The following is a 16,623-nucleotide window of genomic DNA, read 5'->3' on the forward strand; positions in this document are numbered from 1 at the left end:
TCATGGAGCTCTGCGCCGGCGGGGAGCTCTTCGACCGGATCATCGCCAAGGGCAAGTACACGGAGCGCGCCGCCGCGTCGCTGCTCCGCACCATCGTGGAGATCGTGCACACCTGCCACTCCCTCGGCGTCATCCACCGGGACCTCAAGCCCGAGAACTTCCTCCTCCTCAGCAAGGACGAGCACGCGCCGCTCAAGGCCACCGATTTCGGGCTCTCCGTCTTCTTCAAGCAAGGGGAGGTGTTCAAGGACATCGTCGGCAGCGCATACTACATCGCGCCGGAGGTGCTCAAGAGGAACTATGGCCCCGAGGCCGACATCTGGAGCATCGGCGTCATCCTCTACATCCTCCTCTGCGGAGTGCCGCCATTCTGGGCCGGCAAGTTTCTCCACTGCTCTTTTTTTTTCCCTGCGCTTCGCGCTCCGATCCCACCATGTTCTTCTGACCGGCGAAAGATGACGTATTTCAGAGTCCGAGCACGGCATCTTCAACGCCATCCTGAGGGGGCAGGTCGACTTCTCCAGCGACCCGTGGCCACGCATTTCGCCGGGCGCCAAGGACCTCGTCAAGAAGATGCTCACCACTGACCCCAGGAAGAGGATCTCCGCCTACGACGTCCTCAGTATGTTGTGCCTCTTCTGCAGTTGGCCAATTGCCTTGTTCAACTGAAATCGCGCTGAAAATCTAGAAATCGACATGTGTGTTTTGTTTTCAAGTTTTATAAGTCACTGAATCAAAATGGTGCTATCTGTTTGCTGTGCAGATCATCCTTGGATCAAGGAAGACGGTGAAGCGCCTGACACGCCACTGGACAACGCTGTCATGAACAGGCTCAAGCAGTTCAGGGCAATGAACCAGTTCAAGAAAGCCGCGCTGAGGGTACGCACATTTTCAGTCATTCCAAAAAAGAAAAAACCAGACACGTTCATTTTAGGGTGTCTAGCTCTCTGAACAAATTAAATCCCTGCCTGTCAGGTCATTGCTGGATGCCTGTCCGAGGAAGAGATCAGAGGGCTGAAGGAGATGTTCAAGAGCATGGACGCTGACAACAGCGGCACCATTACCGTGGACGAGCTGCGGCGAGGGCTGGCCAAGCAGGGCACCAAGCTCAGCGAGGCCGAAGTGGAGCAGCTAATGGAGGCCGTGAGTTTTCTCACACATTGTCATCTCGCATATCCGTAATTCTGTATACACTTCATCCCACATTGCTTGGCAATCGCAAACAAATCCAGGCCGACGCGGATGGGAATGGGACGATCGACTACGAGGAGTTCATCACCGCGACGATGCACATGAACCGGATGGACAGGGAGGAGCACCTCTACACCGCGTTCCAGTACTTCGACAAGGACGGCAGCGGGTAACTTGGCATCGCTGACCCCCTACCCAGACCTTACGACCATCAAAATGCCATGGAATCCTCACCAGGTCTCGTGCCTTGGCAGGTGCATTTCGAAGGAGGAGCTGGAGCAGGCGCTCAAGGAGAAGGGCCTCCTGGACGGCAGGGACATCAAGGAGATCATCTCAGAGGTCGACGCCGACAACGTAAGTCGCAACACCATTTCTCCTTTCTCTTCGCAGCAGCACGCGCATCCTGTAACGAGTGTGATACGAATGGATTCCGAACGATGAATGAACGTAACACGACTGATCGGCTGGAAATCTCGTTGGCAAACGCAGGACGGGAGGATCGACTACAGCGAGTTCGTGGCGATGATGAGGAAAGGGAACCCCGAGCAGAACCACAAGAAGAGGCGCGACGTCGTGCTATAGGAGATCGAGAGGACGGAGCTAGTAGCTCTAGCTGCTGAATCGGCGGCATTATAATCTGCCGGCTCGCTCGTCTCTCCACTGATCGATCGGTTTCGTCCTCGACCGGAGTTGATGCCGCTGCGGGTTGCTCGCACACTTCAGCGGAGGCGAGGCAATGCACCGGCAGCGAGATGCACACGCACCCGTCTTGCGAAGACATGGGTGCGATGTGTGCCTTGTAGTATTGTCTCTCTAGCCCATGTAACAGCAGAAGCAGCAGCTCGCGTTAGAACTGTTCGTGTAACGTTACTGACGGTTCGAATTCGTCAGCGGCCTCTCGACCCGCGACGGTGGTGAACTGTGCTGTGTAAGGAAAGCAGAATAGGCATACGCGAAACCCGAAATTCAGTAATGAGGGGCACATTTGGGCACAGTTTCCCTCTTCTGTGACAATTGCAGGTAGTGCAGAGTTCGTTGTGCTTCACTTCTTTCGTCTTCAGAAGTTCAGGTAACGATTGCAGATCTCCTATGGATTCTGAAAAATAAACAAATCAAACTTGTTACGCTTAATTTGGGTCATATGAAGCGCCTGGCGTGGACGAACTTCTTGGTCATATGAAGCATAATAAATGACGCGGGTCAAATTCAAACGCCTGACAAGGATTTAGAGACTGAACCTGTCTGCTCGCTCTGGGTCTTCAGAGCCAAGTTATGGTGTACAGGCAGAACTCATGGGCGCTTTCCTCACTGAACCAGCCAAAAATATTTAGTATAGTGAATCACTTTAATCTTCATTTGGTTATCACCTGCTTACGGCATACTACTATTTCACATGAGCTTACATAAGGTCCCAATCCTAGTCATCTCTAACTTTTTTTTAATAGGTATCACAAATATATGTTTATGTGCATGGAATGTACGTATAAGTACTTTATATTCTCAGGACTCAAGGAGAGGTACAATACCTTTTGAGTTTTTAACATAGTCATCTCTCTCTCTCTCGAGCTCTTAAGCTTGACGCATTAGGGAAAATGCTAGCCATGCGTTTTTCCTTTTGAGCTCACCTGCTAAGCTAGTTATTTTACCTTCCTTTTCACTGGCAGGTTCAAATAAGTTTTTTTTAATCTCAAAAACTTGTTAACACAGGGCTTCCAAATAAAAGAATAGAGGATAAATTTCTAATAGATTTTCTTGGAAATCAAAATGGAGAGGTTACTCTTAACATAGGGTACGTTGCATTTCATGCAACAAGTTGACCTTATAACAACACATTTTTGCACGGGGTACATACGGTCATATACTTGTGGGGAATGTTGGAGAAGAGAAAAATTGCCCTAAAGAGGCCACCGTTAGTGGCCACATCCATGCGTCTTCCAAACGGACAGTAGTCACGCGCCTAGGGAGCCATGAAGCGCGTTGTTTTTTTCCCGAATACGCAGAAAAACTACGTATCATTGTATTAAGATCAACGCGGAGCAGGATACTCATGCCAAAAGCACTAGGCACTATAAAATGCTCTAAGAAAAGACCACCTACTACTAGTACCCTACTGTACTCTGCTCAGTTCACCCAACTTGAAGGCTCCTACCTCAATCCAGGCAAGCGGGCTATCTGCTTAGACCTGCGTCCCCAGGATGGGGGAGGCGTTTCGGGTGGTGGGAGCAAATCTCTAAACCGTCTCGAAATACTTATTGCCCTATCATGGAGCGCGTTGTTGCGAGGACCGCCATTGTTAAAAAGTAAGTAATCCCTCCGTTTCAAATTATATGTTATTTTGTCTTTTCTAATTTCATAGATTTTTTATATCTATAATTTGAAATAAGGGACAGGCAGAGTTCTTACAGGCGTTGCTATCCGGATCCCGGGGGCGCGCCTGGCTAGCACTAGCGGCCCTGCGCGAGCGCGAGCGCGTGCGCCTGCGCCCAACGAATACGATCGATCAGGTTGGAGGCCAACTTTGACGCCGTGGCCACACAGGTCACATGCACAACTTTGAATTCAAGTGCTTTTCTAGCACGTTGTCCTTGGTTTCGAACTTTCGGTCCATCCATTACCCTCTATCCCCGCGGCGAAAGCCACTCCATGACGGCTCCACACAGGAAAAGCATACCTCCACAACCTAAGCTTCCAGAAAACGTGATGGGAAAAAGAAAGTCTCTGCGGTTTGCGGAAACAGAAGCTGAGATAATCCCGTGGATCGGATCATCATATTCAAGCTAGGTGACGTCAGGGATATAGGAAACGGACAGGTGACTCCTCCACAAAAGCAAGATATAGGAAAAATATCAAAAAAAAGAAGTACTAGGGGTCAAGGTCCAAGGTTTTATTACAGGTCGGCGTCGTCTTCAAGGCCAGGCCCCTGCCGCTTTCTGCCCCTTCCGGAGAGAACCGAAGAAAAGCCTGCGGTTTTCCCTGCTGTTTTTCGCCAGGTCAAATACATTGGTTATTGAAGACATCTGGAAAACCAATTATTTTATGTGGTCTCTACAATTTCCACGTCTATCATATCAGTAAACGACATAGTTCTATCAGTAAACGACATAGTTCTTAATCTTCCATGTCTATCGTATTGATGTACGACATATTTCTAGTACCAAATCGCTGACATCTTGTAAGTGCTCGATCGATGGGACAATTTAGCCACGGTAATGGACTGTGCTCGCTCCTTTACGAAGAGATCAAGCGGTGCCGCGAAGAGATCATGCGGTGCCGAGTGAAATTTCTGACATCGGTGTGTCGTGGCAGGAATAATAGGCACGCACATAGGCACGCACATAGAGCGTGGCCTGCTGCATCGGTGCACTGACAAAAGGCACGGCTTCCGAGGTGTGGGCCCGCGCGGTCGGACGATCACGACCTGTCCTACCACTCCCTTAGGGTAAGTTTGGCCGGCTCCTTGGCTTCCATCTCCACCTGACACCAGCTATTTAGCATGTAAGTAGCTCTAAGGAATTGGAGCCGGAGCTCCTCCAACTCCTTACCGATTTGTGAGAGGAAGGAGAAGAAGAGAAAAAAGAAGCGTGACAGTAAATAAACAGTGATGATTAGGAACCCATCATAAGGAGCCGCAGGCAGGAGCCTGGTTGTTTCCGAACCACGCGTTTCCTCAGCTCCTTTGCCTCGTTTCCTGTCCATGGCTGCTTCGCCCAACCTGCACTGGAAAATATAAAAAATTACCTACGCATGGATCGGCACCGCACTATCCGCCAAATAGGAAGGTGAGCTTGTCGACTTCCTGTGTGAAAATCGAGACGTCTTCGCATGAAAGCCCTCTGACGTGCCGGGGATCCCGAGGGAAGTCGCCTAGCACGCCCTCGACATCAGGCTGGATGCCAAACCTTTGAAGCAACGCCTGCACTGCTTCGACAATGAGAAGCGGAAGGCCATTGGCGAAGAGATTGCCCGGCTCCTAACAGCCTTTCATCAAGGAGGTCTTCCACCCCAAGTGGTTGGCCAACCCCGTGCTGGTGAAGAAAAAGAACGGCTCCTGGCGCATGTGCGTGGACTACACGAGCCTGAACAAGGCGTGCCCAAAGGTCCCGTACCCATTGCCCCGCATCGACCTGGTGGTCGACTCGACCATGGGGTACGAGGTCCTCTGGTTCCTTGACACCTACTCGGGCTACCATCAGATCGCGATGAAGGAGTCTGACTAGCTCACGACCTCCATCATCACTCCGTTTGGTGTGTATTGCTATGCCACGATGCCGTTTAGACTTAAGAACGTGGGCTCCACATACCAGAGGTGCATGAATCGCTGCCTCGACTACCTGGTCAGGGACACGGTAGAGGTCTACATCGATGACATCGTCATCAAATTTCGCAAGACGGAGCAGCTCATCACCAACCTGAGAGACACATTTGAGTGTCTTCGCCGCTACAACATAAAGCTCAACCTGGAGAAGTGTGTCTTCGGGGTGCCTAAGGGCAAGCTTTCAGGCTTCATCGTCTCCGAGCGTGGCATCAAGGCCAACCTGGAGAAAATTGCCGCCATCAGTAACTTGGGGCTGATCACCAACCTCAAGGGCGCTCAGAAGCTAATGGGGTGCCTAGCCTCCCAAAGCCGCTTCATCTCGCGGCTCGGGGAGCGCGGCATGCCTCTATACAAGTTACTAAAGAAATCCGACCAGTTCCGCTGGAACGATGAGGCTCAGGAGGCTTTTGACAAGCTCAAAGCCTTCCTAGCCACCCCACGACCTTGGTCTCACCAACCCCGGAAGAGCCCCTGCTACTCTAAATCGCCGCGACCACACAAGTGGTCAGCGCGATGCTCGTCGTGGAGCACGAGGAGTCGTGGAGTGCAGAGGCCGGTGTAGTTCATCAGCGGAGTACAAGTCCAAGACCATTTCATATGGTGAAGATGAAGACCAACAGGTCAAAGATGGGCTTGACATCGCCCGGTGCTAGCCAATCCTTGGCTTGCCAGAACTTCAGTTCAACTCCAACCAACTTAAAAGACTGCATCTTCACCAGAACCTTCTAGAAGATGGAAGTACCATTAAGTTAATTCATGGCAGAGCTCGTTGCCCACACCCAGCCTAGGGATCAGCACCCCCAGCCGAACCACCAGCCACACCAGCTTACTGCCGAGCAGCGGGAGGATTACCTCCGCGAGAAGGCGGAATGCCTCGCCGCTGAGGCGGCAGAGCTGGACAACCACCGTGCGCAGTTCGAGCGCGATCATGCCAAGCTGAGCAAACAATGAGGTGAGCCAGTGTGCGGCGCAGCCCGCGACCGCTCATGCCACGTGCATGAGCAAATCATGCGCGACGGGGGCGGTGTCCACCACTTTGTGCGGGCCAGCCAGAACGTGGCCGCGGCGGCGATGATCCTGTGCTCGATCCCTGACCTGCAGGACCCTGAGGGCTTCCATAGTCGTCGTGAGCTCAAGGGGTGGCTTGAGACTGCAGTAGTCCAGCAGGCGGAGAGCTCCCTCTAGCGAAGGCAGGAGGCGAGTAGCAGCCACCGCACATGAAGCACGGGCGGCCCCAGGCTTCGTCCCACATAAAAAATTATATTTTCTAAAAAATTACCCACCACTGTCATTGTGAAAAATATTAAAAAATGAGCTCTAAACCTATATCTAAATTACCGAGCTCAGCTATTATAAAAAATAATCTAAAGTAACCCTGTAATCTTCATCTAATTTAATACACATCATTATAAAGCATAACTTAAAATGTCATTCTAAAATTTTATCTATGTTACCCACGATGTGTCGTTATTAAAAATAACCTAAAATAAACACCTAAATATCAATCTAATATCTTCGTGTGCATCATATAGAAATGTCAAAAAGTAAACTAATATATGATTCTAAATTACCTATTTATGTCATTGTTAATATGAAAATACTAAGTTAAAGTATATACACATGATGAGTGCCACCATTTAGACCATTTATACATGTATGTGAGGAATCGATGAAAAATATTGATTTGTATGCTAAACATAATATATGGAGGATTGGAGGTGTGATACAAAATGGAAAAAGTACGAATATGGGTGAAAACGTGCATAGAGTAATTATTAATTAAAAATCAATCACAACTGGACAAAGATAGGTACATATCTATATAAGTATTATATTGAAGTATTGAAAAATAAGAGAGTAGTAGGTAAACAATTTTGATTATTAGCCCGTGCGGGAGCATGGGTTGATGGACTAGTGTATCTAATAAGAGATTACAGAAGTACGTACTTCTCAAGACAAATACATGCACATGCCTTTTATGTTTGTTGACGCCAGATTTTGACACGTATGGGATCGGCGTCAAAGGAGGAAAGGATTGGCCGATGTTGCGGATTAAAAGGTTATGACTGGGAATTGGTCGATTGGTGCTACAATTGGGAATCGGCCGATTGGCGCTATAGTGTTTTGGGTGGACGGAGTTGGTGGAGATCGGTCAATTGGAAGGCTGGAGCGATTGGGCCAATATGGGTTTAAAGTGGGTTAGACAAAGAATATAGAGGAAGTTTGACCCGTGGGAGTATAATAACCAACTCCGATACGAGTTGCGTTTGTAAATATTCATTTTCATTTAAAATTAGAGATAGATCCTAGTCGGTTAAGAAATCAGTTGTAACATGCTATAAATAGCCATCTTTAGAGATTTGTAAAGAACACATCAATCAATACAAACAACCTACTTTTTCATCATACTTTACTTTCAAGTCGGCGACTTCGCCAATACTTCTTCTTTTTCACGAGTTCGTACGGATTGGCTGGGCTGCATCGACACGATCTCCGGCTGATTGGTAAGTTCCGTTTATCGAGTAACATCTAAGCTTTAACTTCAGGCGCATCACTGTCGTTTCATTTAGATTTATTCACAAGTTATCGATATTAACTAGAACTGTAGGTTCTATCTCTTGTTCTAAGTTTTATCACCAGTTATCCAGCTTGAGATTTGAACTATCGGCTTTGTCACTCTTATTTTTATTTATTATTATCGTATAGCCGATTGGATCTATTTCAAGTGCTGCATTCGTAGCTGTGTCTAGTTTACTCTAGTAGTTCTCTTCACAATCGCTACGTGATTATCGGTTGTATCATAACCGTTCATCTTTATAGCAAATCGGTCGATTCGCTGATACGCTTTTCGAGACAGATCGGAACTTTAGCCAATCGAAACCCTGGAATTTAACAGGTTTCTTTTCTTGTCAATCAACAGGTTAGATTGACTGGCACGCCACGTGAATCGCACCAGGGCGATCACCCGAACAGGAGCTAAGCAGATTCTCCCGGATCGTGTGTCCGACGCTGAAGGCCATCGGCCGATTTCTAGCGCCAACAATGTTCTTATAACTAAATACTTTGAAAACTATTGGCGGCAAAAGAATTTAAAAGTTTAACCATATTTTGGTCGAAGCAACAAACATTTTTAACCGGAGCAGAGTGCCTTGGCTATTGGTGGTTAAAGAGTCAAAAGTCTGACATATTTACGCACTATGCCACTACAAACATAAGAACATTACCTTGTTCGCTCGTCGTCTCAGCTAGTACCAAGTCAAATTTCAGAAGAAAAATAATCGTGGAGCCTGAAACTTACAGGAGAGATTACTATCCAATCAATAGTTTCAGACTCGGACACTACACCATTTCTCCAGGAGGAGAAAACGTGTAGAAGTTGTAAGCATTTGCTCATGGTGTGGAATACTCCCGACTATGCTCCTTAGTAAATTGTGGAGCCACGCTTTCAGTTATGGTTGTTGGCCTTGCTCCAACGCTGGACTCATTCACTGCCCATCGGCACGCTTTGCCACTGTACACGACGCTGCAGCTCTCTGGCAGCTCCATGGAGGCAACAATGCGCCGCTTGCCGCCGGGGTGCTCCAACGCCTTGTGCAACAAATTCGTCGTGGGGGCAGGGCAACGACTCAATGTGTAGAAATCGATCGAACCGTGCCCATCCTTAGCAGTGAGAAAAATATATATTGGGGTACTTGTGGCGGTCTATAGCTCATCCGGTGAAACAGGGACTCCCCTTGCTCGAATTTATCAACCATTAGATGTAAAATCGGCGGCTCGGATACTTCATCTCTCTTTACCTTTTCTTCTTCTCCTCTCCCCCCACTCCCCCCCCCCCCGACTCCCACCGACTCTACCTTCCATCTCCTACCGCCGCCCCATCGTGCCCACACCCATCCAACGTGGGCAGGCTAGGGTCCCGCCGGAGCTCTGCATCGGCCGCCTTTCCTACCCCTTCCGCCGCCGCCGTCGCTGCCATCATCGCCCCCGTCCCGACCCTACCCAACCGCCCTCCACCCCCGCTCGGCTGACAGCGCCCCCGCCGCTGTGCCTCACCGCGCCCGCCACCTCCGCCGCCGCTGCCGTCCCTCCCTCTAGGTCCGCCGGTGAGTTCCTAACCCCGAAAACCCCGAAACCTAACCCCGGCTCCCCTAATCTCGTCGGAATTTGACCAGAGTTGGAGAAGAAATGGTGCACATGGGGGTAGAAAAATTTGGGTGAAGAGGGGTTCTATTTCACCCAGGTGAGCTATAGCTTTCCCTATATAAAATACGGAAGCACACATGGTCCAGTTACTTAATTGGGCATACGGTAATGGCCACTTGGCCTGAACAATTTGCTGCATGCAGGGACTGGGTGCTCTGAACTCTGAAGCCATTTTTTTACCTTTTATTTTGGAATTGTGAGTGCAATAAAGTCTGAATTCTTCTCTTCACGTTGGAACAGTTGTGCTGCCTACGCAGTGCTTCGGCCACGGACAACTTGGCCCGAACGACACTATTGACTGCGCGCCTTCAGCAAACGCTGCGCCCAGCGCAAAACGAAGGAGAAGGGACAAGAAGCCAACGCTGACTCGATCGATCGCTTCTGCCCATTTTATCCCTGCATCGCTCACTTTCAGTTTCAGGACAAGGTGCATCCCCATATCACGATCATTTTCCAGATGCCCCTGTCACAACTGGCACGAAGGTAGCCAACCCAAGGCAAACCTTCCTCCAGAGCCACTAGCACATGTGCTTGCTATGCTCTTACTCTTGATGGGCTTCCAGTGGGGTAGGTTGAGCCAACCTATAGCTATTCTGACCATTGCAGCTGCGGCCATGGACCATCTCCGACTCACCACCTGCGGTTGCCATTTTGCCAAGGGTTGGTGGCGCTAGCGTCCTTCATCGGAGTCTAATGACCACATCGACTTCATGCAAATGGCTTTGCCAATACAGCCATAGTGTAGGTTCCTAGCTAGGAGATGATCCCATAGATAAAGCAGGATTAATATACGCCGATACCAGTTGCTTGAATTTCTGTGGCTACCGCGTGCCCATATTTTGCTTGACGTTCTTGTTCTTTCTAGCACTAGTACGTACTCTCCATTTTTTATTATACAACGCGTACGGAAACTGTCATGCTAGACAAAAAAAAAATGTGTTTGAACTTGAATCAAATGCACATCAAGGGCTACTTTGGAAGGACGTGGCTGATTAGCTCAGGACAGATATGCCCCTGCGGGGTATTTTGAACTTTTCGAATCCATTCCATGGCCATTCCACCAGAGAGATTTGCTGCCCCCTCTCCTCAGTTGCCGTTTGGAAGCTCTGACGCGGGGCATGCAGCACAGGGAGGGAATATATATCCAGCGGGAGGAATAATAATAGCAAGAGATACAAATAGTAGTGGACTTTGATGATTCAGTTCACACAAATGGTACAATATCATAATACATCCAGCTCATGCAAAACATAAAGAGTTGCATATTTCTCGACAGTTTAGTCACAAAACTACACTCTTTAACTTAACCAATACGAGTTTTTTTAAGTAAAAGAAGCCAAGGGCCTTCCCCAATCACTCTCTTCATGCCTTTTGGTTCTCAACACTCATAAATTCTATCAAAATAAACAATAAAACAAAAATTGAGATCAGTGTTAAGGAGATGCAACTAGGTGCAAAGTAAGTTACACATATTTCTTATTCAACGCTCCATCAGTTTCTGCAAAACCATGTGGAGCTATCAAAGCCACAAAACTAGGCGGTACAAAAGGTTCCATGCTTCTTGAATAGCATAAGTACCACAATAGAAGGTGAAGCAATACATGCTTTGAATCTATAGATTAGAAGGAGTAGCAAAACTAGAATAAAAGGTTGGTCATGGATGGCTAGGCTGATATTAGAAAGCAGATAGCAGATTACCAAAGAAAAAACATGTGAATCATCTCTAATCTATGCAAAATTGTCCGGTATGGTAGTGCAGCCACTAAATAACAATTATGGTAGTGTAGAATAGAGAAAAGTGCAACAATTCACCAAAGTATTCAAGCAAAGCACAAACAAGTCATTAGAATACGGCTAACTTACCTTGTTGAATATAAACAGTGGCTAACATCTGGAAACAAAGGCCATTTTGGGCAAAAGAAAATATGAATTATTTGCACACACAAAATATGTATTGGAATTCAAGCATACAAAGAAAATATGTCTAAGTTCAGGCTCAAAAGTCACGAAATGTCATGGCTGTTGTTGGCACTATAGTTCCTTTCATTCTTCAAAAGTTCTGTTTTGTTTCTTCCAAATGAAAGTTTTCTCCCGCCAAAAAAAAGAGAGTTTTCCCAAGGACTAAGTATACTTTCTCAGAACTGACAAAAGAGAAAGCAGTACTCTCTCACAGAGGATAAAAGGATGCATACCAATTGTCATGAGCCATCTATGTTCAGAGTTAATATTAAGGATGCATACCAATTGTCATGAGCCATCTATGTTCAGAGTTAATATTTGATTCAATAACTAAGAAAGAACTTGTTTGACAATATAGTGATTAGTGAGAGTGAGTGTAAATAAGATCACAAGCCAACATCACAAAGATAGCTACTATAATTACAAGCAGGTTTACAACAGTGTACTCACAGTCATTGCTTATCTAGCAACATAGTTACCGTGTCAGATCTAGTATACTGTCAGATTTGGTGGCCCGGCAGTCCACCAGGGGGTTACCCAAGTGGTTTATTTGTAGGAAGAGAGGATCGCGAGACCAAGAACTCGAAGGTGATCACAAGAACACGAGGGACATGAGGGGTTTTAGACAGGTTCGGACCTTCGAAGAGTAATACCCTACGTCCTGTATGCTGGTTGCTTGTATTGCTTGAGAGTTGAGATCGTTGGGTTGCCCTCGGGAGGCGCTCTTGGCCACCTTATATAGGCTGACAACCTAGGGTTATTAGTCGGTTTGAATCTAATCTACTCGGTTGTTACATGGAAGGTAATATGAGTCGGATTATAATACCTATCCCGCAATATCCGGGTTGATTTGAATCGCTCGGCCTCCTTGGCGTGTACTCCAAATATCTTCAAATCCTTGGCCCGCATGTTCTGGTCAGGCGAGCCCACTTGTTAGGACCGAATAGTATCCTAATCAGTGGGGATCCATGGAGTACCCATATCTCTCATATACTAATCTGCAAAGAAAGAATTCCATATTATACACTCCAACTGCTTGGATTTTTTATGTAATCAGTAGAACATCCAGCTGGAGGTCTATTCAAATTACTTGAGCACTTGGATGTACCTATGCTTAATCAGTAGAACAGTGTGCTCTGGATGTACCTATGTTCCAGAGAATAATTTAACCAACAAGTGGCAATAGGTTAAGAGGACTGACATGAGCATCCAAATTAAAAGATTGATGCTTGCAGACAAGTAAACATGGTTTATACATACTGCAAGATTACACATAATTCAAAAATAGGTGGCAATAGATTATACGCTTGCAGATAATGGGTAGAGCAGCCACATAATTAAAAAATCCAATAACAAGTATATGAAGCAGACAAGGAAATGATTTATACATACTGCAAGATTATACAATTTTTGAGAATAGCTTCAAAAAATGAATAGCCACATGCAACATTCATAGGCTGACCTAAGTATCTTCAAATTACCTAAGCAGATAAAAAATGTTGACTTCAAGTATGAGCTAAAGTGACAAACCATTAAAGCACTTGGATATACTGATTACTGAACCATTAAAGAAGTCGCATGTGAAATGGATGGAATCTGCCTGCGCCACAGGTGAAAGAATGGAGATGTACGGAAAATCTGAACTTCTACTAAAATAATTGCACATTCAAACTGTTATAATACTTTAGTTTGCAGTAATTTGTGGAGCTGAATTCCTTCTAGAATCGGTGGCACACATATATGGAAGTGTAATGGAAGTCTGAACTTCTGCTAAAATGACATTCAAACTAGTAATACTTTGCATCAGTTTGCATACATTGAAATGCGCTCTTGAACAGAAGTAAGCTTCTTTTTCAAGTAACCCTTGAGAGCAGAAGTAAGCTTCTTTTTCAAGTAACCCTCTACATGCATGTGAAACAAATAAGTCCATGCAAACTCAAATCATAGTGACACAAGTTAAGAAACATCACAACAGATGTGCATTCCCATCTGCGAATGCAAGTGGTCTCTACATTAGGGAGGTGCAGCACAACTAGAATTCAAATCAAAGATCTGGCACAGGAATGGAGATGCTAACTTCAAGAAGTCGCATTGTAGGCACGACGAGTACAAATCCTAGGCAAACCCTAGGCAACAGTTGAGGAGGAAGCGGAGAGAACTCATGTTATGGATGTGGAGGCGGCGGTCGAGCTAGAGATCTCGTAGGTCGAGATGTCCAAGATGGCCGGAGATGAAGCGGCGTGGCCGGGATGGAGGCATGGATGACGGAGGATGCACGGAGCGGCTAGGACGAAGACGGAGCGCACGGTCGGGATGGAGATGGAGTGCACGGTCGGGATAGAGATGAGGCGGGACGATGGAGGCGGAGCGGTGCGGCCGGGACATAGCGGCGCCGAGGTGGAGCAGAAGGAAGCCACTCGGGGAAGAGACACCCGAACTCAAGAAGCCACTCGGGGAAGAGACACCCGAACTCGAGAGGTGGGAAAGCGCTGCCCCGAGAAAAAACGCGTGGATAGGATTCTCGTAGCCCCGGGCGCGGACTTCTAAAGGGCATGTTGATTTAGCCCAGTGCCCAGTTTTCCGCGTGGGCTTTCAGCCCAGGGAAAAGGCCAGGTTTCCCGCGGGATTTGGGGTTGACCCAAGTGAGCACGCTCAGCACCTCCTGGTTCCTAATCTTGTGACAAAGTCCACTCCTGTGATTCCGTCATGATAGTATGCAGAAGCGCGCGGCTGCCGGCTGGTACCTGATGTGTGAGTAGGAAAAGAAAAGGTAGGAAATCAAAAAAACAAACAAACTTGGAACCAGGCAGCGCCCGTGAATTCTTCACTAAGCTTAAGCTATTAGCTGCTGCCGTATGATGTGGATAGAATCCTGAACCCTCTCTTATCTGTCAGAAACAATCTAGAAGTACAAATGAGCAAATGCAACCGCTCAAATCACGTCCTGGAGGCCAGCAAAAGAATTGACTGCTTCTCGCACGGAAAATGCGCATCTTTCCTCGATCCAAGCTTTCAGTTTAGGAGCTAGGAAAACGCGAAAAGAACGGGGACAGGATGAACAAAGGAGCTAGGAAAAGTCGCAAGGTGCGCAGCAAATCCCGTGATCCCATCAATCAACACTTCAAGTCCGGGTGACGCGAGGGATGAAACGGTGGATATCAGTACAAACGCACACAACAATTACTAGTATTTGTCTACTGGTAAGTGGTACGGAGTAACTCTTAACTCTAACTCCGACGATCCGTCCACAAAAAAAGCACGAGGAGGAAAATTAACCTACAACTAGCTGGAGTAATACTGTGACCGGGCTTGGTTTAGTGAGGTCGTCGTCTTCGAGGCCCTCCCCTGCCGCTTTCCTCCCCTGGAGAATCGAGAGGGAATATAGCCTGCGGTTTTCCCTGTGCCGCAGTGCGCCCATCCCGCTGGTTTTCGACAGGTCACCAGCAGAGAGCAGAGGCGAGCGAGCGGCCGCCCGGCCGGCTCCAGGGCCTTCGACCCTTCCTTGGGAGATGTACATACACATATCGGAAGGCGATGCTACTGGTACCGTACCAAATCTTGCAAGCGCGCGCAAAAAATCGCAATTGAGGCATCTCTTTCTCCTTGTCGATCTCCATCCTCCTCCAACAAAAGCATCGGTTTCTGCCATACATTCACAAGGATTACGAACTAATTAACTTACAAGCAGCTGCGCTGGCTACTCCACAGCCGCTGTTCGTCCAAACGAATAGTGCCATGAAGCACCCACAGCAACCGCACCTATAAGCAACCGGCGACAATGATATCCCAAATCAGGCATGCACGACGACAAATGATTGGAGATTTGCGTAGGCCCTGCACGATCGGTGGTTCAAGTGGTCCAAAAAGTGGAGGCCGTGCGGAAAATATGGGATAGACACAGTAGATCCGTGCGTATCAGTGTCTTGACCCAGGGTTATATGCTGGTGGCACCATGGCCTACATGTCGCTGAAGAGCCCATCAACGGTCATAAACTAAGGTTACGAGTAGTAAGCTAGAGCGTGCGCACGGTATTTCTCTTCGCTTTTAGCTTATCCACGTGACGAACAGACCTAATCAACAGATCAGGGTTGCCTCTCTTAGCAAACACAGGTGTTTGCGATGATGATCTACTTCCAAACAACAACAGGGCAAAAACCTATGATGTAGTGGTATAGAACGCAGAATAACAACTCTATATATCTAAATAATGCTTGAAAAGTTGTAATGTCATAACTTACAAACTGTATAATTGCCGAGTAAGAACTCAAGGAACAATGAAAACCTACAATGTCGCGATTTAGGAATGCTCTTTAAGAAAAATATTGAAAACATGAAAGGCCAAGGCTTAAAGATGGTGTATATGAATAGAGTGATAGCTCAATTTTATAAAGTAACAATAAAAAGTTATAATGTCAAAGTAATATTGTAAACCAACACGTAATGGTATAAACTCTTGCTTAGAATGTACGGCTGAACTTGTCAGTTCATGTGGTTTTACAACTTCCACGTCTCATTAAATCTGTAACCACCGTATATTTAATGGCAGTAGTACATTTTTAATGTGTACATGCTCATAAAGTATTTTTGATAAAAAAGATCCACATTTGGAAAGATAACTTGACAGCTCACGTCAGATTCGAGGCTCTGCTCTCCCATTTAGGGCCTGTTTGGGACTGCTCCGCTCCAAAAAAAATAGCTCCACTCCAGCTTCATCTTGCCAAACGCCTCCAGCTCCAACTATACCAACTCCAAAAAAAATGTGGATCTGGGGGGCAACTCCAAGATTTTCCTGGAGCTCCTCAAAGGGTGCTCTCAAAAAACAACTTTTATAACCCCTCTTGGAGTTGGGTAGAAATTACCCACCAATGCCACCCTTTACAGTACCGTTGAGAAAGAAAAAAAAAACAACCGTTGCTACTATCCCGGGACAAACCCGGTCCATTTCTTAGCGCTG

General features: G+C 47.0%; 1 protein-coding gene across 1 annotated transcript; it reads left to right on the top strand.

The window, feature by feature from the left end:
- The first annotated feature begins 2 nt into the window (after positions 1 to 2).
- Positions 3 to 2,157, top strand: LOC101763555 (calcium-dependent protein kinase 2). The gene is made up of 7 exons (XM_004972168.2): positions 3 to 378; positions 470 to 622; positions 764 to 879; positions 976 to 1,143; positions 1,233 to 1,360; positions 1,446 to 1,545; positions 1,681 to 2,157. The coding sequence occupies exons 1-7, from the start codon at positions 3 to 5 to the stop codon at positions 1,771 to 1,773; spliced, it is 1,134 nt and encodes a 377-aa protein (XP_004972225.1). The 3' UTR covers positions 1,774 to 2,157.
- Positions 2,158 to 16,623: the final 14,466 nt, after the last annotated feature.

Source organism: Setaria italica, chromosome V (genome assembly GCF_000263155.2).
Source record: "Setaria italica strain Yugu1 chromosome V, Setaria_italica_v2.0, whole genome shotgun sequence".
NCBI lineage: Eukaryota > Viridiplantae > Streptophyta > Magnoliopsida > Poales > Poaceae > Setaria > Setaria italica.